At 33.7% G+C, this 22474-nt stretch overlaps 1 protein-coding gene across 1 annotated transcript in view; it reads right to left on the bottom strand.

Annotated features, from left to right (window-relative positions):
- Positions 1 to 18310: 18310 nt before the first annotated feature.
- The window catches only part of LOC106460536 (protein NDNF-like), a 13024-nt gene continuing 8860 nt past the window's right edge, over positions 18311 to 22474 (bottom strand). Inside the window, exon 3 of the mRNA XM_022386428.1 lies at positions 18311 to 20835. Within this exon, the coding sequence (XP_022242136.1) occupies positions 19493 to 20835 (1343 nt within the window). The 3' untranslated portion in view covers positions 18311 to 19492. The remainder of the gene's footprint in view (positions 20836 to 22474) is intronic.

Here is a 22474-nt window from a genome sequence, read left to right as displayed (position 1 = left end):
GGTGAAGAGGTCATATCCAGGATAAAGTTATGTAACAGCAGGGAAGAGGTCATATCCAGGGTAAAGTTATGTAACAGCGGTGAAGAGGTCATATCCAGGGTAAAGTTATGTAACAGCGGTGAAGAGGTCATATCCAGGGTAAAGTTATGTAACAGTGGTGAAGAGGTCATATCCAGGATAAAGTTATGTAACAGTGGTGAAGAGGTCATATCAAGGATAAAGTTACGTAACAGCGGTGAAGAGGTCATATCCAGGATAAAGTTGACACTCCCCACCACAGTATAAGTTAGGGAGGCCTCATTTAAGTAAAAGAAAACAGGCAGAGAAAACGAATAGAGATGGGTATACTTTGTAATGGTTTTGGTTTTTGAAGTTGTAAACGGGATGGATAAACTTTGTAATGGTTTTAGTATGAAGTTATAAACAGAAGCGCTTTAATCCACTCCTTGATGCAGTAGTGAAAACAGCAAAAACTTGTGGTACTGGAGTTATGTTTAAGCTTTAACTTAGGTTATAGAGGCTGGGTGATTGGCTTATAGTTTCAAGATTCGTAGGTCTGTGTAGAAATGTTTAGGGAGAGTTAATTTAAGACATACAATTTGATGGTTTTGAAGTATTCGATGGCTGTTGATATTCTAATAAGTATTGGAGCTTTACATCATCGGCAACCTTATAAATAATATTTTACATTTTCACGATATAATTGTTTAACATTCTTTTTCAAATATTTGCGAAGACAAGTTATGAAAATAGAAATAAATTAATATTAAGTTGAATTTGATTTAGATTTGGCTTTTAAACAAAGAGTGTGAGAAATGTTTCGTATATTGCAAGATAAACCATTAGAGTTAATAGTAACGTCCCATATAGAAAAACGATCACTAGGGTTACTTGATAAATTTTGAATTACATTAGCTGCTAGAATGAGGGGCTTGGATGTGTCCCAGATAACAATGTCGTCTGTGACTAAAGTGCGTTTGACAAATAAAGATATAAACGAGCGACGTGAAGTTACAACTAAAACATGGAGAAAGAGACTAATAACAGATCCTTGTGGTAGTCCTACTTTAAAAAGGAAAGGAGTAGAAGGGGCATTAATAAAGTTAACCCTAGGGGATCTATTGGAAAGAAAATTAGAAGTCCATCTATATATAAATGTAAAATTCACCACATCGTGTCGTACAGTCACAAGCTTTATTAAGATCTGGAAAGATGGCCAGCAACAGAGGAATATTTAATGTTTAAACTTTTACTAATAACTTTGGAAGTCTGATTCACTGATAAGATGTTTGTCTACGCTAGATTAACCAATCATATCCTTGTCTACATCTGTAAGAGGAAGTTCGAATTTCTGAAATCATGATACTTTCTTGATGGAAAAAAGGAAAACGATCAGCAAGATATATATATATATATCCGGCTTAAGGTATGCACTCAGTTTAACAACAACAAAAAAAAGACTTTACGAATTATGCAGTTAGGTATCTGGAATTACAATGCTAAAATCCAGTGAACACAGTGCAGATGATCTATTGTATAGCTTTAAGCTGGCCCGGCATGGCCAAGTGGTTAGGGAGGTCGACTCGCAATCTGCGGGTCGTGGGTTCGAATCCCCGTCCCACTAAACATGCTCGCCCTTTCGGCCGTGGGGGCGTTATAAGTGCGGTCAATCGCACTATTCGTTGGTAAAAGAGTACCCGAAGAGTTTGTCAGCTTTACCAAAAATCACTTTTAATGCTCGCTTCAAAAAACAAACAAAAAATCACACTGTTTTTAAGATCCAAACTAGGAAGCTGTAGAATAAAATCAGTATCTGAGGGGTTTCGTGGTTCGCATCACGTTGCCGTAACAAATGCGCTCTGCACTTTGAGACCGTTGACGCATCATAAGTTATGTTTGTTTTTCGAGCAAAACCACACTGGGCTATTTGCTGTGTCCACCGCGGGAAATCGAACCCCGGATTTTAGTGATGTAAGTCCATAGTCTTACCGCTGTCCCACCGAAAGAAAGACTGCAACGTAAGAGTGACGTTCAATTCATACTATTCGGTCAGACAAGAGTAGCCGAAGATTTAGCAGTGAATGTCGTTAACTAGCTGTTTTTTCTCTAGTCTATAATGACGAAATTCGGGACGGTTACGCACAAATAACCCTTGTATAGCTTAGTGCAAAAATTAAGTAAACATGAAACAAACAAACACTTTTATTTATTTCTTGTGTAGTAAAAGCTTTTTTGTTTGTTGTTAAGTACAAAGCTATACGATCAACTATCTATATTCTGGCCACAGCAGGTATCGAGACCCGATTTTTAGCGTTATAAGCTCTCATACTTACCGCTAAACCGGAACTTATTTTTTAAGGCGGTACTAGTATCGGGACTTATATGAGCTAATTTGTCGTTTTTATGTTTAAACGTAGAATTTTTTTCTTTTTTCAAAAACAGATTCACTTCACCCAACTGAATACCTAAACTTTTGAGCATTTCACTCTTGAGCCATTTAATATAATTAAAAGGTATTTTATAAAAACAAGGTGAAATACAACTATATCATGATATTATGTTAACATGAATAACAATTGAATTTATCAAAATGCAGTATCAAACCTTGGTCGAAAAAACAACAACAACACTAAACTAAACGGACGTCTCTGCATTGGGGAAAATCCCATCACTTAACATAAAGTTCATGCATTAATTAATCTTTCTAGCTGAAACATTACATACGAAAGTTGTTTGAAAGTGACTTTTGTAAATTGTAAAAACAAGTTTTAGTCGCTTTATTATCCCTTGAACTAGTGATCTTGAAAGTCTACGAGGTTGAAGCTGCGCTCTGTCATAACATGGGTGCATAACTTGAGTCAAGCATATAAGAGCGTTTGTGAAGTATTTGGGCAGGAACTTGTAAGTGAAGTCATTGCCTTCTGATCCACCAGGTAACGAACGGCAAGCGAAATGTAAAGACCACGTGCAGGGGAATGAAGTGAATGACCAGACGTGACAAATTACAAATTCTTTAGCTTCTAAGTTATATACATAACGTATTATCACATAATTTATGTTATTAACCAACCGTGATCGGGAACATGCAGCTTGATCGAGTTACAATTAAGTTGTGCTTATCATTAGATAAGTTAGGTTAATTTTAGTTATTTTTGAACAGGTTATTATTATCGTTTGTTATTAAGTACAAAGCTACACAAAGCGCTATCTGTGTTCTGCCCACCACGGGTATCGAAACCCGGTTTCTAGCAGTATAAAATCCGCATACATACTGCTGTGCCACTGGGTTTTTTTTTTTTTTTAACAAGATACTCTAACATGCACGGTAAAAGTTTGAAAAAGAAACAAGAATACACACTCGTAAGCTGCAAGTTAAATGTTTAGATTATCATGTTGTAAATGGAACATTTAAATTTCCAATGAAAGAAGTGTTGTCTTTTGGAATGTTAAATTCTTTATCAGCATTACGAACATTTTGGAATTTGTTTACCGACCTCTGTCTCCAGAAATCATCAGATGACCAACAATTAGCGACACTCTAAACTCCCAGATAGCCGTGACGGGCATTACGTAAACAAGATGCATGTGAACTCTTGTGACCCACTGGTAAACGTAAGAGGTCATTCAACCTTCGCCTTGGCAACGCCAAGAGCGAAATTTTTTTTGTGGTATGCGTGCATTTATTTGAGATCTCTATAGAGTAATTCGAACTGCATACCTAATCGGGATTGTTTTTACTCACTCCCCATATAAAAGTGGTTTGTATACCTTCTTCTTAAAACATTGATATAAACACTTTCCCCATACTCAGATCTTTTATTGTTTGTCACTTACGTGACAAACTTATGTATAACTATGTAGTTCTGGAAACAATTTACGTGACAAATTTTTCTATAACTATGTAGTTTTGGAAACAGTTTATGTCACAAACTTTTCTATAACTATGTAGTTCTGGAAACAGTTTATGTCACAAACTTTTCTATAACTATGTAGTTCTGGAAACAGTTTATGTCACAAACTTTTCTATAACTATGTAGTTCTGGAAACAGTTTATGTCACAAACTTTTCTATAACTATGTAGTTCTGGAAACAGTTTATGTCACAAACTTTTCTATAACTATGTAGTTCTAGAAACAATTTACGTGACAAATTTTTCTATAACTATGTAGTTTTGGAAACAGTTTATGTCACAAACTTTTCTATAACTATGTAGTTGGAAACAGTTTATGTCACAAACTTTTCTATAACTATGTAGTTCTGGAAACAGTTTATGTCACAAACTTTTCTATAACTATGTAGTTCTAGAAACAGTTTACGTGACGAACTTATGTATAACTCTATAGTTCTAGAAACAGTTTACGTGACGAAATGGTTTTTGCAGATAGCATGTATTTAAAAAATATAAGATTTTGTATAAAAGTATCTCTGGATGAAACACGTTTCGCTTATCTAATTCAATTACATAGAGATTTCATGACGAAGAGTTGGGAGGGTGCACTCAGTAGGCTGAATGTTCCTCTCTTACCTATTAATTTGTATGTTATTTAAACGTAAAATCGCTGAATTACCAATTCGCGCTTAAAGCACAACTATTTGTTAAGCTCTACAGAAATGTTATCATTAGTAAAGCTATTTCAAATAAAATAATATAATTAAGTAATCGGCCTTAAAAATAAGTAAACAAATAATATTGTAGTATTAATCGTTACCCTAATTTTGTTTGGTAAATATCATAAATTAAAATGTTAATTATTGAAACTCATTTACTTTACCCCACAGCAGTCGTTGTTCGTGAAAGTTGATCATATAAATAGGACCTCGACCAATAGCAAGTATGCTTGATGAGCCTTGATATTGGATGAAAGGCGTTGTTGGTACTAGATATTGCAGATACAGTATAGTTGATATCTAATTCTTTGCTTTCTCTCATACGTTTTCAGAATCTCTTTGTTCTTTCTAAAGTTTCTCTTTGAACTACATTATGTTTTTTTTACACTACAAATGTATAGAAGAAAATAAACGTCATATCCTAACGAAGTAATACAACTTTGAGTCAAAAACATTAATGTGAAAAATATAAATATCACCATGTTCATGCTTTAGCTCGCTTCTATTTTGGGTTTCAGTTTCATTCTACTACTGCCTGTAGACCAGTGTTTTCGTAATAAATATAAGATATAATAATGCCTGAACAGCAACTGAAATACTCGTAATGTTGTATATCACATGATCTGTCACACAAACAACGTTACAACGGTTTGCAAAACGTTTGCGGTCATGTTCTACACACTCAGTATTTATTGTTATTAAAATAAAATAAAACTAAATTTTTTTGTTTCTTTTTTTTTTTGCAAAATGAAAGATAAAGTCTTCATTACTTGTTTCAACCGACTAGTTTCGGTAACACAATTTAAACCATTAGGGCTGAAACAACTAATGAAAAACGTTATCTTTCATTCTGTCAAAAAACGTAGTTTCAGGCACAATGAAAGATAAATTCTTCATTACTTGTTTCAACCGACTAGTTTCGGTAACACAATTTCAACCATTAGGGCTGAAACAACTAATGAAAAACGTTATCTTTCATTCTGTCAAAAAACGTAGTTTTAGGCACAATGAAAGATAAACTCTTCATTACTTATTTCAACTGACCAGTTTCGGTAATACAATTTCAACCATTAGAGCTGAAACAACTAATGAAAAACGTTATCTTTCATTCTGTCAAAAAACGTAGTTTTGTTCATTACTTTTAAGATACAGTAGTATAACGTGCCTGTGCCTCTAAAGAAATTATTCACTGAATATTCTTTAAATTCTTCTTTTGGACCCGTTTTTAGGCTAACGAATCCGTAAAAGAGTGGTTGATAGGAAAGTAAAGAAAGTATCTGTAGTCTAGCGTGATTTTAATTACTTTTGGTAGGCCTAAAAAAAGTCATCATTTCACCGGCCCAAGGACTGATCCAAAAGACAGATGACAATATGTTCAATACCTTGATAGAAACAACAATTCATAAGAATAGTTGTGAACCTTTGGATTCTGCTGATCCTGAGACCCTTGAAAAAGGATAACACCCCTCACTCTTCTGTTTCTAGCGGTGTTTTTGGTTAAAAAAGCTCGTCTTTTTTATCTTTTTTTTAAACCACAAACCAATGAAAAATAAAATAAAAATAAGAAAATATTATTACAGTTCCAATGGAATGCAGTATGACAACAATACTGATTTTTATCAAACTTACTTTACTACCGCATATATTAGAAAAAGTTTTTTTCTTCTACATTCTCCTTATTCCACACGGAGCATCGATCCAAATTAAAAATCGTAGCTCTTACCAAGTTTCGCAATCTGCGGGCCGCGGGTTCGCATCCCCATCCCACCAAACATGCTCGCCCTTTCAGCCGTGGGGGCGTTATAATGTGACGGTCAATCCCACTATTCGTTGGTAAAAGAGTAGCCCAAGAGTTGGCGGTGGGTGGTGATGACTAGCTGCCTTCGCTCTAGTCTTACGCTGCTAAATTAGGGACGGCTAGCGCAGATAGCCCTCGTGTAGCTTTGCGCGAAATTCAAAAAAACAAACAAACAAACTTACCAAGTTAGTTGCCACAAATTGGAATGTATAGGAATAATTAGAAATGATTCAAAACTTTCCTGAAAATAACAAACTTCAATGTTTTTGGAACCTAAAAACAAATTTACTTTGATAACATACCAAGATGACAACATTAATTTTGAGAATAATATCTTGGAAAGAAAAGGTAATACATAAGTCTTAGACGTCAACTGATTGTGAGTGAGTTTTCGACTCACCGTATGGCAACAGGTAAAATAACAGTATGGAAATAAACATCTCTTTTCTATTCTATCAAGGCTTCATTTAGATTTTCTCTTTCTTTTGCCAGCTTATATTAGTTTTCCCCAAACTAAAAATCACATAATTGCAAGAACTAACATAATCATTACAGAGACTGAGATGTGAATAACCTGCAATCACTTGGAGTTGCTGCAAAATAAAGCTTTTCTTCCCGGTTGAATGGCAAGAAGTCCAACTCATTAGTGGAATAAGATGGTTATTCTATATCAAGTTTCTTGGCAACGGATATCGGCTTCAAAAACTTTTTTTTTCTTGTTTTGAGTACCCCGGTGAAACAGTAGTAAATATATGGACTTACAGCGCTACAATCCGGCTTTTGCTCTAATACAACCCTTGTTTCGTGTTTAATTTAATGTTTCTATGAAGATATATGAAGGTTGAGGTATCTGAACTGTATGAGAACGTTTAGCCATATTATAAAAGCGTGTTCGGAAAAATGAAAGAAAGTAAAACTACATCTATACGCGTGTCTTAATTAATGCCCTTTTCCCAAATTAATGAAACAAATTTGCTAATTTCATTGCAATTCAACAATTTCACACAATAACAAGTACTGTATTACACATGAAAAATAAAATAAAAAGTAGAAATGAAATTGTTCGCCGTGTGCTACAAATAATAAGAATGTTTCACATAATAGCCAGTACACACATTATATAGATATACAAAAAGTTAATGACAATGCAACGTTCAGAATTTTCTAAAGAATTGTAGTTTCCTTTAGTTTTGGTTGGCAAAATCAGCCGACAGCTTAAAAAAAGATTCAATAAAAAAAAATTGTTGTCAGCAAAATATTGGGGTACTGGGAGGCAATGATATTCGGGCTTCCAATTAATTATTGTGACATGTACCTCCCTGGTTCCGACTTCTATGCGTTTTAAAGTAATTTTTGATACTAAAGACACATGAAGGCCAACACCACCCGCCTCAACAAACATAAAAGAAATATTTTTCTGAGATATATCTAATTATCTATATGACTAGGTGTTCAAATGCTACAAAATTTGATCAAGATATATATATATATATATATAATGTTTAGAATGTTTTGTTTCTTTCAAGTTAAGCACAAAGCTGCACAATGGGCTATCTGTGCTCTGCCCACCACGGGTATCGAAACCCGGTTTCTAGCGTTGTAAGTCCGCAGACATACCGTTGTGCCACTGGGAGGCATGTTTAGAAGGTTCTGAGCTTAGAGGACTTAAAAATCGTAAAATTCACTATTTCCATCTTACGTAGTTAAATCTTGAAACATACATTTTACTAATACTTTGGTGTCCCGTAAGAACATTTGTTGTTTCCCCATCACCACCCCTGTGATCTGGAATTGGCGGAATACGTGGTTTGATCTAATAAATATTTTTTTTTTGGGGGGGGGGTGAGGGAAAAGGGGAAAAAATACTAGTTTTGAGCCAATGGCTGTATGCGATACAAGGAACAGTCAAATAGATTTTAACTGTGTGTAATAAAAACAGTTTCTTTAGTTAGCTTCAAGACTTATATTTTTTTCATTGTTTTCTTTGCTGTTAAAGGTTTTTCATTTCTTAATCTTACTGGAATCGAACATATATAGAGCTGTAAAACGTAAGAAAATGAGGTCAACATTGCGCCATTAATCGAAACATGTTGTATAGCCGAAGTTGTTAATTAACGATTATTTGCTGAAGGTGTCAGAACACTGTACCTGATGAGAAATGATGACTGTTTGAATGAAAATCAAATGTATAATTTTGAGAACTTATTAGAAGAACATTTCTAGGTTTCTTTTATTATGTTTTTGTGTCACAGAATTTATTAATCTTTTGTTTTATTGGTTTGTTTGTTATTAAGCATAATGGCCTATTAGTGCTTTGCCCACCGGAGTATTGAAACCCTACTTTTAGCGTTATAAGCCCCCCAGACTTACCGCTGAGCCACCAGGGGCCTTTGTAAGGATTTTTACCTTTCATTGGAACATGTACAGACAATCAATTGTCCAAGTGCCAGGTATATTCTTTGATACACAATAAAAAATAGACACATATTTTTATATAACTCATTACTTATTTGAAACTGGTAAACGCTGGTGGTCAAAGGACGAGAACCATGAACCCTCGACTTCAGAGTACAGCACGTTAACCAATGCGTGAAAGAGTTGATAAAGATACGAGTTTTACAAACACAGACTGTACTCATTTGAATGAATAATAATAGTATATGTTTTCGTCACTTTTCCTGTAGCTATTTATTCTGCAACGGGTTCACCTCCAATAGAAAATACTAGTTTACAAGAACAGTTAAATGGATTGGAGACACATAAGTAGTTTTAGATATGAAAATAGATTGAAATAAATGAATTCTCCATAAATCTTACAAATATTCTTTTTGTCTTTACGGATTCACTCATCCATTTCGCTTCCTCAAAATCCATTTTAAGAATATTTTTTTGTTTAGGAATAATGTATTATCGAAATTGAAAGGACTAAATTTTTTCGAAAAGGTTATTAAATTATGCGTTAAGAAAAGATGCATTCTACTCTTTGAATTAGTAACGCTGAAGGAACTAACTGGCGTTAGCTTGATAATTTTACAGTAGGGTGAGTTTCTTATAATCAACTCTAGCGAGCACAAGTAGTGAATCTTAATGTATAAATTTTCCGCGGCCATTGGTGACGTAAAACGAAAGATACCAAAAGATTTCAAGGTCATTAATAATTAACTCTGGGTTCATTGCCTTGTTTCAAATGTTCAGTTCCCCATTTTTCACGTTGCACTTTGTCGGTGAAAGTGTTGTTTCTTGAAATAATGTTATTATCAAAAATTTGTTTTCTTTTATTCCAACATGATCTAGGGCCGTATATTGTAGAAAAACAATATATATATATATAGAGAGAGAGATTAAACTGTCCATCACTTGGTAATATACTTACTATTGAAAAGACAAAAATAGATAGGCACTATTATTGTTTTTTATTGTGAATTAACAAGAAATAGTCTAATAAAACGCAGATAGTTTATTATGTAGTTTGCGAGGAAAGAAAAATGCACCAAAAACATAACAACAACAAATAAATTCATCGTTTTTAAGATGTGATTTTGAATGTCATAGTTTTTGTAATCGTAGTCGCTCGGGTAACGGAATATTGTTGAGAAATTGGACTAATAATAATAAAAAAATGTTTTTAGTTCTTCAACTACTTCAAAGAAAGTAGTTACACAAAGAATGAAATAAATAAATAATGTTTTATAAATAAATTGGATTTTTTTTTGTTAAATTATGCTTGTTATGCAAAAGCAAAACAGTCAATACGAAACAAGTGTATATAGATATGGATGTTTTCACGAACCTCCGATGTGCGCATGATGAACATTCTCATCACTAGGGTGACCATATATTACTAAAAAACAAAAAACAATTTCTTAAGATATTTTAAATTTCATCTTTGATTAATCCAAAATGACTGATCGGTATAAATCTAGCAGAAGATTTAAAAGCTTGTCCTTCGTCAACTTGCATGATTCAAACAGGTTACACTAGAGGGCGTTAATATAAGGGTTACTCCTCCAACGCCCTCTAGTGTGGGTTGAATGCTAATACCGAGGATATATGGGTGTAAACCCAGTAACACCCTTTTCATATTCAGCGAGGATTTATAACAATGCATTAACCATAGAAAAACTTACATCCCTGCAAATGTGATTTGAGCTTTTTACTATTAACGATAACAACTGAAAACAGATGTAGGATGTGAAGTGGGGGGATGAATTTAAGGCGAGATCCTTAAGAAAACATATGCTTCCGATTTCAAAGACGCCCATTAAATGTAGGTCATCTGTTTCGATAAAAGTCTGTTGGTCATTTCGGCATGAAAATCACTCTTACTTTCTAGAGGCTAGTTCATTTAAATATATGAAAAGAGAACCATTCAAGAACATAACATCACAGAGAAACCATGTGAAGTGAAAGCTAGGTTTTACTATTTTAAATAACTAAAAATCGATTACATTCACTAAGCATTACAAAGGACAGTGAAAGGATTTATATTAAATCAGAGACGGCTATACTAGAGTCACAGGTATATCTGATCTAGCCTTTTAACTTAATATGCACTTAAGGTGCTGTTCAACAAATTATTAAGAAACACGCCAGCCTATTGATTTTCTTGATACATGTTATAATAAAAACTAAACAACCTTTTTGCGACCTAAAAAGTTAACGAAACCAAAATAAAAAAAAAGTTAAACGGTGTAACAATTATAAAATTTAGCGGACTTTGAGCTTATATTAATATATATAGTTTTATTGCGTTTGTTTGTTTTTTGAATTTCGCGCAAAGCTACACGAGGGCTATCTGCGCTAGCCGTCCCTAATTTAGCAGTGTAAGACTAGAGGGAAGGCAGTTAGTCATCACCACCCACCGGCAACTCCTGGGCTACTCTTTTATCAACGAATAGTGGGATTGACCGTCACATTATAACGCCTCCACGGCCGAAAGGGCGAGCATGTTTAGTGGGATGGGGATTCGAACCCGCGACCCTCAGATTGCGAGTCGAGTGCCTTAACCATCTGGCCATGCCGGGCCTTATATATAGCCAAATCAAGTTAATTTATATTGAACTCATATTTCAGTTATTTTTATAAAGTCTGCAGAAAAAGATGTGAAATATTGTTTGTTTGTTTGTCGAATTTCACGCAAAGCAGCTCAAGCTTAGACAAGAAGGAAGGCAATCATTCAATATCACCCACCGCTAACTCTTGGCCTACCCATCACAAACGAATAATGGAATGGACCGTTACATTGTAACAGTCCCGTGGTCAAAAGGGCAAGTATGTTCGATGTAGGGTATGCTTTTTAAAAGTTACATAGATGTTGAACATAGAAAATGAATTGCTTGTTTCAGCGTGCCAGTTTTCTTTAGGTACGTTATTATATAATTCGATTTATTAAAAAAAAAAAGGTTTATTTTTAACTTAAAGTCCTAATCTATAATAATAAGTTAAAAATGCGTTTGTTTGTACTTTTATAGAGCAAAGCCACATTCGGCTATTTGATATGACCACCACGCGGAATCAAACCCCCGATGTTAACGTAAGAAGTCTGTAGACATTTGTTGTTCCATCAGGGGGACGAAAAAAAAAATTCACAAATAAATATATTTTAATATATCTTAAATAAAATTTCAGGAATTTTGAAAGTTAAAGTGTACTCAAAAATATTATTAATTTGAAGCACAAATGAGTGCAGTTGAGTTATTTCCTGCTATTGATTTTAATTTTATATTGCAGACAAAACAGTTTATGCTAGTTCTGAAATAACTGAAATATAAACATTTACAAATCTAAATATGGTAAAAAAGAAACAAATATACCTACAGATCTTTTAAAAAGTATGTAAAGGACGTAGAACCAGAATTAAAAATAAAGTAATAAGTTGTTGCCAGAAGTTTAATAAGACATCCAAAGACTTCATAATTGCTTCATAATAGTATCATTATTATTATTATTATTATATATTATTCAAACTATATAACAAAGCCAGAATTACACTCGATATTACTAAAGTCAACTAAGGCTGTCGGACAAAATATAATCCAAAAACTTGAGCATTTTCAAAGAGTGCTATATGTTTCACGAAGAAATGAATACCATTTTTTTTTTTGGATAGTTGCATTTAATTTGTATTGCGAATATTGTTACTAGATGGCGCAGTGTTCAACGAAATAGCAAATTTGCGTCGTCTGAAATTTGGGAAACAGTTCATTCCACTTTTAAAGAACTACTTAAACTTTCTGGAATATAGAGGCCTCGCACAAAATACATTTGGATATAAACGTGTAGATGGTGAAGGAATCATACAAATTGTAGCTTTATCAGTTGCTATAGGTGTAGAAAAATATGTGGAATACATTTATCAGAAAAACAAAACAAACAAGACAAAAAAAAAAAAAAAACGCCATAAAGATCGCCGCAAGATGACGTTAAAATACAGTAAATATTAGTGTCAGTTCAAGTTATCCCAAATTTTCAATATGCCCTTCGTCCTGATAAAATTCTTTTTGGACACAGTTAAAAACAACAACCTTTCTTCGGTTTACACAATAAAAAGCATTCTTATTTGACGCATATGTATTCTTACAAATTAGTTAACACAAACTATGCACGAATTGTCAAAACTATATCTAATGCGTAACATTCTCGTCCGAGTCCTTTGTCTCTCCAATCAAAGCGCTGAATTTATCTCATTATCTAATTCTACGTAAGAAATTTGTTTCGGTACAAATTACTCATACCTACAATCATGTTAAACCATTCCTTCATATCTTATTGTAATTTCCTAGAGTGGGTTTTATGTTAATGAGGGAGCCCATGAACCCATAAAACACCCACTATCAAAGGTTAAGATACTTTTCATTTATTTATTTCTGACTTCTAGCCAAGTAACTGACAACTTTTCTACAGTCTGAAATAAAATGATTTTTAGTGTAAACTAAAAAAAGATTGTCGTTTTTAACTGTATTTATGCCCCCCGTCTACTTTAACAAGAGGCTTCAGACAAAGTGGCACATGATAGCATATACCTTCAGTGACGTAGATTACGTAATGTTAAATATGATGTTTTGGTTAAGTGTTAAAATTGGGTTCAAGCAATACTACTAGATGATGAGTATTCAACTGCAATGCTAACATTGTTACTTGATAATGTTTAAATGTCACCTTGCATCGCCATATACGGAATTATTTTTTTCTTCTATAAATGTGTTTCGCATCAACTTTTATGCACCTCTACAACTAAGCAAGTCGTAGGTTGTATGGTTCTCCCATCACCTATACTCAAACTTATCCGTGGCATCTCTCTATATATATCACATAATCTACCATTAATTAAGGAATGTTTGTATTTAAACGGATTAAAATGCCCTACGATTTTTATTTCCAAAATATTACTTGTTTTAACTAACAGCATAATGCATTTTTTTTAAAAGAGAAAATAAAAAAGTCATGACGAACAATAAATCCAGATTGAATACATAAATAACTATAAGTACACTAGTTGTAAAAAAAAAGCAAACAAAGCAGTGTGGGAAATATTTTCAAAATAGTGTTCTAAGCCAACATATATGTTTACAAATGCTTTTCCAGTGACTTAAGTCTGTCTTCCACGTAATCATTATACACACTGTACTGGAGTAAAATTTCAATGATGTTAAATGCATTAGTTTTAAAAGATGGCCAACAGATGCAGTTCTTGACCTAAATACATTTTTAAGCTGTGAAGAAAAACATTTATTGTGCCTCGGAAATTTAGTTTATTCTACATGTGAAATTTTTTTTTCACATGTTAAAAGCTCCCCCCCCCCTCAGTGGCTCGATACCCACGGTGGGAACAATGCAGACAGCCGATTGTGTAGTTTTGCGTTAAAATAATATACAAAGTTTCCAAATGCTTTCAACAGAAGTTGTAGCAAGTTATAAATAAACATACTCCGTTCCTGCAGTACAACATTGATAATATAGCATATTAAGAAATTAGTGATATCATCTTGGGTAAGAAAATGGGACCTTACAAAGTAATGTAAAACCAAATGAATACAAAGGTAGGGTTCAAACAGACTGCTTGCATATTTTGTAAACATTTTACGTATTTATAATTCTGCTGCTTTCTGAGCGCCAAAATAATAACAAAAAAGAAGACTCGTTAGTTTAAAGCAAATTAAAGAAACCGCTTGCATCCTCTGGAAATGCTGTTTAAACATAACTTAGTCCTTTCCTATTCGTGGCTTACTTTGAATGAATAAAGTAAGTAGTATTACGATTTGCAACATATGCATATATATGTACATATTACAAGGATTCCAGGTGGTAAAAGTTGGAAATGATAAGTTTAACTTGTTGCTTCTAATGAATGATACTGTTCATAATTTTCTGTAAGGGATCGCGGGTAGCTAGTTTTAAAAGAAATAAAACTGAGTTGAACAAATTCCAAGCAATATAAACGCTAATTATTTTTCCTCAATATCATTAAAGTACGTTTGTTCCATTGTGTCCATGGCAACGTATTTTCCTCGCGATTCTCACAAAACATAAAAATAGACTTTGGTGGGCTAATGTAGTACACAAATGAATGTTCACATTTGCTGTACTCAACATAACTGTTGCATATTTCCTTTTTATACTTAAAAACAATGTCATTATCAGATGAAAAAAGTTAAACTATTAACGAAATTCAAATATATATATATATATATCTGTTATCCATAGATAATCAAAATAAATCACAACTTAAAACAAACAGAATATTTCATGATAACGTAAAATTTATTAATGATTCAAAAACATTTTGTCTGCAATTTGTGTTTAGAACAGTGTAATTTCAATGTTATCAGATAAAGTACTGACAAATTAAGTAATTGGGAACTAAAATAATTCAATACCTGATATTTTACATTTTCAGAACGAAAAAAATATGGAAAATATCAAATGCAAAAAAAGAGGACCAAACAAAAAAAATCATTGGCCAAATGTTGACGTTTATCTTAGAAGTCTTATTACGTTTAACAGTTTATTTAAGCACTACAATCATTAGACCTGACCACGATTTAACTTTATGGTGTAGCGTGGACGAAATCTGTGTCGAGAACAACAACGACAAAAAAAAGATAACTTTATGGTGTAGCGTGAAAGAAATCTGTGTCGAGGACAACAACAACAACAAAAAAGAATCTTACTGTCTTTGCTGGTTAAATATAAGACACGTTTTGTGAATTCTTCCAAGAAAAGATAACCAGTGTAATTAAAAGTATGGACAAAATGGGAAATTAGAAAAAAAAAAGGAACATAAACCCCCTAAGAAGGCTTGAGTGAAAACCAAAATTTTCATCAACACTTATTATTATTGACATAATAAATCAGAATATTTGTTTTTGCTGAATCTATATTGGCACTTCGTGCAATTGTCACTACTATATTATTTTATCTTTTATTATCTGTACTTTATTTTTCTTTTTTGGAAGTAAACAAAATGAAAACATACACAAACGATCTAAAGCTCAATTACGGTGAGTCGATAACCACAGTTCATGTGCATGATCAACAAATCTGATTGTAGGTGGCGCCACAAAGCGTTGGTTTTCTTCTTAACTTCCATCATAGCAATTTAGTTCAATCCTAATAACTAGACATATTGCACTTTGAAGGAATCGAAATAGAGCCTTCAACTTCAGAATTATTTATAATTACACCAGAAATTCTACGATTTGGACTAGTTTTTGTTATAAATTAGTTAAGTACACAGTGTTGACTGGAATTAGATTTTTATGTAATAGGTATGGATATACATTCACAAATTCGTAAACAAACACCGAAGGTACACGCATTGATAGATATAAAAAAGTGGTAGAGAAGTGGTAGAAGTGGTATTACAGCATTTTAACATGTTAAGTCAACATGAGTATTCAAATAATTTATCACATCACACGGACCAGACGGAACATGTGATTTATCCACACACAAAAAGACTCTAATTAATTGGCGGTGTGAATTTTACCATATTATCAGTAATGATCTCATATTTACAGCAGTTTTAAGTTTAATGTTATAATATCATACGGATGGGGTAAGTTATCTAGAACCAGGTCTAAAACAAAGGAATATTCCAATCCACCTTTTTTCTGCTTTCATCTAAACAATGAATTAAAAGTAACTTAACGTTTACATCGACTTTAATCGCACCGAATTCTTTCAATGCCAATATTTACAAATTATTTCCACACTTTTTCAATCTCGTTTATATATATATATATATATTTGTACTGAATGATATTAATATCCAACAACGCCCTTCGTGCGTATCTCTTTCTGTTCACTTAACTGCTACTAATTCGAATGCCTACTTCACAGAAATTGAACACTAGTGTATGCGTTTCACTATCCTGGAGATTATAGTGTTATTTCTATGTGTGAACAGTACCCTGGAGGTTACGGTGTTATTGATATATATGACTACGGCCCTAAAAGTTACGGTATACGGTCACTACTTTAGAAGTTACGGTGCTATTGATGTACCTTACGCTAGCCCAATAACCAGATTTTACCAATAATGTGGGCTTCTAGGGTAGTGAAGGTATAAGATCACTAACCTAATATTAACACACGACTCCGATAAAAGAGGCGCTAGATTTAAAACTGTGTTAATGCAACACTCATGAGTGTTGTGCCTGACCTAAAACCTGACTATGATGATGCTACAAACCAAGTATGATGGGTTTGTTTTCGGGTATACGGACACTTGGATAACTGTAGAAGTAACAGGGAATAATGGAAGAGCTTGATCGGTACACTGGGGCCTTTGAACCCCACAGCGGAACGGGGTTATTTTTATGATAGTTTTCTGAAGAAATATATTATATCTGGGAGGGAAGTTGTATCTCTCTCCAGTAAAAGTAATTGTATACTGTTACCAATTGTGTTTAACTAACTATAAGGATGCCTTTATTAAAGAGCATGTTTAAGGATCATTAAATACACTGGAGAGTGAAGATTACAAACAATAACAATAAAAAAAAACCTTTCCAAGTTAAATGTTATGGACTAATCGTATGTTCTATGGTACAACAACAACATTATATTATATGAGGCTAACTTGATATAAAAAACTGAATCGAGATTTGTTAATTTATAAAGTTCATATCAATATCCTGTATTGCAAACATTAGTCTAGATAAGAAAAAATAAATGTAGAATTTTTATGTTCTTGATATTCATTTGCAAAGTTTTAATGTTGAATACTTTTTTTTAGTATCTATAAGAATGTTAAAATTCTTGAGGATTAACGGAATCTTAATTTTATTTTTTACATGAAATTGAAAACATAATTCTATCGACCTTTGGGAAAACAGGTTTAATTAAGAGTAATATTTTATTGTTCACTTCAGATCTCTCCGGATCTGAGATTCAATACCTATTTTTTAAATCTACAGGCGGAAACACTATAATTAATTCCAAGGCAATTTAGTAGCAATATAAATTGATATTCGACTGACATAGGCAACTTACACTACCTCTCTCTAGCCCCATCCCAAATAACAGCTTCAATAAAGTAGTTAGTGAGAGTGTAAAAAACTATAACTCGTTCATCCGGAGGAAGGTCAGGAAATGGAAACTTCAAAAATGCATTCCTGCCAGTCAGAGGGGATTTGGTTCCTGATTTTCTGTAAATTTGGTACTGGTTTTCTCTCATCTTTAGATTACTTCGGTTTTGATAAATACTTTAATTTTGATGTTTATTGATTTATGAATACCAATTAAAAAGAAAGATGTTTGAACTTTATTTTGATATTTTTACTATTATATATATGTGTGTGTATAATATTATATTTTCTACATGTCAAAACTTTGCAAACCTCGTGTTGTGATGTTGAAACATGAAAATGTTTTGGGGCTTAAAACATGTAATAAAATATCTCTCAGTGCAACATGACGTTTAATCCCAGACTTACCCCTATAATGCTGACATCCAGAAACTGAAAGAATTTCCCTAATATGACAGACTTCTTGCTTCTACACAAACTGTTTACATAAAGCACCAATTTCTATTGTGCAGAATATAGTGTGTAGGATAGGCAATAAAGAGTTATATAAATTACTTTTTCATCGATAGTGGGGTAAGAGTAAGTTCAACGAAATTAAACGTTAAAAATACGTCCCCAATTTGTTTCAAACTGTTCATTTATAATTACACTCTAAAGGTGAACAACTACTTAAAATTTTTTGAAATAATTCTGTCAAACAGTGTTTATACTGGGTTGTTTCAGTCAAGGAAGTTGATGTTCAAAACGAGAAAAGTCACTGTGTAAATCATACGGTTTCTTGAGTTCATATCTTGTTCCACAATTATTTCAAGAACTGCTTGACTATTCACCTGAGAACATTTGAAAGAACATGTTCCTGTGTTTATTTTACATAACAATGCCGATAATTAGTTGTCATTGTTAGACAACAAGTAACCGTTTATATCGCATAGAACTTTTTATAAGTAATTTGTTGGAAACATTAGTTCTAAGGAAGACTAAACAATCTCATGCAAAACGATACATCTAATCAATATATACTCTCTTCGAACACGATATCTTTGGCACGCTTTTTTTATCTCAGTCTACAAACTATATTTACTGATATGCAGTTCTCTGCACATGCTAGAACTGTTATCTCAGACTACAAACTGGTTTACTGATTCACTGCTATGTAGATCTCCACACATGTTACAACAACATAGCATTTATTTGTTTTAAAATTAGTTTTACTCATATTGATGTTTTCAATCTTTAGCAGAAAGAAACTTGTTATTTGAACTCAATGCAGGGGAAACTATGCGACATCTGTTATTGCTGTATTATTTCTTCAGGAGCTCTAAAAAGACGGACAGGACTATACACTTGGCTCAAACAAAACAACTTTATAAGCCAATCACACAATTCACGCCACTGTTTACGCAAAATTATTTCTCTGTCTCTCTCTCTATTACTGTTTTGGATTACAAAGTCTTTTATAACATAGTTTTTAAGAGTTGTTTGTTTTAGTGTTCGAAGTTTTAGAATTATTAGGCTGCCACTCCTCTGAGAATTATTTATTCTCATTATTGGGATATCATTGTTTTCTGGTGGTGACCCATACCTGTTCATACGGGAGAGTTTTCCCTCGTGCCTTTGTCACAAATACTTTAAAAACATAACTCTTTCCTGGCTCTAATCCTTTCACTTTCTGCATGATTAAACCATGAAACCTGTTTGTACTGTAACGATTGTATCTACGACACATCACTTCTTTGTGATTCTGTTCACGGTCAGGTTTTGGTTCGCACGAAAATACAGGCATAAGGCTACTAGTATCATTGCTTTGGTAAATACAGTAACGCACCTTTTCGTCAGAGGACGCTCGCCACGCTAGCGTCACAGAATCGTGTGTGGTAAGGGTATCGAAAATTTTAACTCTTTTATCCCGAGGAAGATCCGGAAATGGAAACTTCCAGTACCTTCTACTGACTAGAAGCTGAACGGCTCGGATTTCGTGTATCAGAGAAGAAACAGTAATCATGTAAGTTCCACTGGATGCATTCCTTATGGTTAGGGTTTCAATGTTCATGACACGAGTGTTCAAGAGTATATTTCTATTCATGGATATTTTCAGTTTTACCGGACCTGGTCCGGTGCATGGTCGGATGAAGAAATACAATACAGATGTACTGCGTCTCAGGATATAAGTGGAGACGGACGAGAAGTCACTCGAACCTTCCAACTTAACGGTCGTTAATGAATGGTCTCTTATTCTCCCACTCTTGGGAATTTTAGTAGCCGTCCTGGCTCCCAAGTAGGCGATACTAGCGTTATTTGCTGGATTTACAGCAAAAACGTCGAAGTAGTAAGTCGTTCCTTCCCGAAGACCTCTAAACATATGCCAGGTCTTTCTCCCGATACATTCATAGGTTATGTCGTTCTGTACAACCACAGACTTCTGAATTTCTCTCACTCTCATCAACAACTTCTTTCGAGCGAGTTTCTCCCACCAGAAGCCAAACCCCGCCCACGGTGGAGGTGTTGGTGGAATGTCTCCATTGATATCACTGTCAACTTCACATTGAGTTTTATAGTTCTTCCTTGGGTTAGCTGCCACGCAGTATTCTACAACTTGTTTATGCTGCGATTCAGTGGGACTGGCCATCCAGGTGATCAGAACACGGTTTCTCCGAACTTTCAAAATTCCCACTCTTGGGTTAGAAGGCAACAATGGATGGGGAAAGTGGTCTTTAGAACTAGAAGAAAAGAATATTTTCACGCTGGTATCATTTCCATGGGAATCCATTTCTATCATGTAGAGCCCAGCATAGCTGTTGAGGTTTGTGTAAGTCCTTTGCTCTTGGCCGAAATACGTAGCTTGAAGAACAGAGAAAGTGGGCGCAACGTCACCGTTTCCTATATCATTCTGAAGGGTATCTAAAGCAAATATAAGAGAATGGGTGTTATTTTTACACGTATAAAACAATTTATAAAAGTTTCCAAATGTATTTTGGAAAGTATCAAGAAAGAAGAGAAAATAGTAAATAACATGTCATTCTATGATATTTAAGACCATTACGTTTTGTTCCCTTTATCGTAGTTGGTGATATCTAGAAGAAAGACAGGAAAGCTAATTTTATATTCACGAGTATGCAACACACATTTCATATGATACATTTGAGGATGTGTATACAGAAATATTTAAACAGACGTCTAATCATCACTAAGTTTTAGAGAGACCGATGTAATAGTTTCTTAGGAAGCCTATAAGTATTTTTATTATTTACAGAAGCTCCACATAAACTTTCATAAACTAACGAAAAAATAACACCAGGAAACTGGTATGACAGATTAGATAAATAGCAGTTAATGAAAGTGGCCACACTCGTACATTATATATATAGTCTAGCCTAAGGCTCAGTAATACATACATTTATTGAAAAGAAGCCTGTCACAATTTGTAAGACATATCTAAGAGAATTAAATGTATTATTATTTTGTGGAATTTTGCGCAAAGCTACGCTATCTGCAATAGCTATCCCTAATTTAGAATTGATAGACTAGAGGGAAGGTAACTAGTCAACACCATCCACTACCGGCTCTTGGGATGTTTTTTACCAACGAATAGTGAGATTGACCGTAACATTATAATGCCCCCATGGCTGTAAGGGCGAGCAAGTTCGGTGAATTCTAAGAGTAACATTACTGAAGAGCGTAAAAGTTTGTGAATGTATATCATTTCTTTTAGCCGGATTTGAATTATGAAAGTGAAGTGTGTAATTTCTCCTTTAGATTTTATTAAATTTGACTGTAAAACATTAAACAAATCTGTTTCGGTGAAAAAAAACTAGTCTGCACAATATCTTACTATTGTTACATAATTTCTTTATAGAATTCTTTAAATTGAACTAATTAGAAAAGATCTTAAATTAAAAACAAAAGGTGAATGAATGTAAAGGATAGTCTGATATATATATATATATACATGTATATATATATATATATGTATATATTTGCAATAGTTCTAATTTTGAAGTTTCTGAATACTGCCACATAAGTTTGGTACATATAGTTTTGAATTAAGCATGTGTATGACTTCATCTAACAGGTAATATATTGTTAACTTAAATTATTGATGAAAATTCATAATAAATAAATAAATAAAGCAGGTTAAATATGTTGGTTAGGAGGTTAATTTATAGCTGTTAATTTATTAAATTACTTATGCTAGTGTTAGTAGGAGTTAAGGCAATGATTTTACGCTATCTTAGTTCATTAAACATTAAGCATTGAATGATTTATGTGTTGTTGAAGTCTCACATCTCTCACATTCATACAAAATTTCACGTTTCCCTCACTCTTTCAAAACGGACTCGGTCCGCCGGATCGACCTCGTAACCATTGTGTGCTTGTTATAGTTTTCATGCTATAACTTTCAAAATTAGTAAGCGCATGTACGAAAATAGCCACCTGCGCGCGCATGCACGAAAATGGGCACCTGCGCGCGCATGTACCAAATTGCGCACCTGCGCGCGCATGTACGAAAACGGGCACCTGCGCGCGCATGTACGAAAAC

Source organism: Limulus polyphemus, unplaced genomic scaffold (genome assembly GCF_000517525.1).
Source record: "Limulus polyphemus unplaced genomic scaffold, Limulus_polyphemus-2.1.2 Scaffold1, whole genome shotgun sequence".
Classification (NCBI taxonomy): domain Eukaryota; kingdom Metazoa; phylum Arthropoda; class Merostomata; order Xiphosura; family Limulidae; genus Limulus; species Limulus polyphemus.
This window is presented reverse-complemented; position numbering and strand designations above follow the sequence as displayed.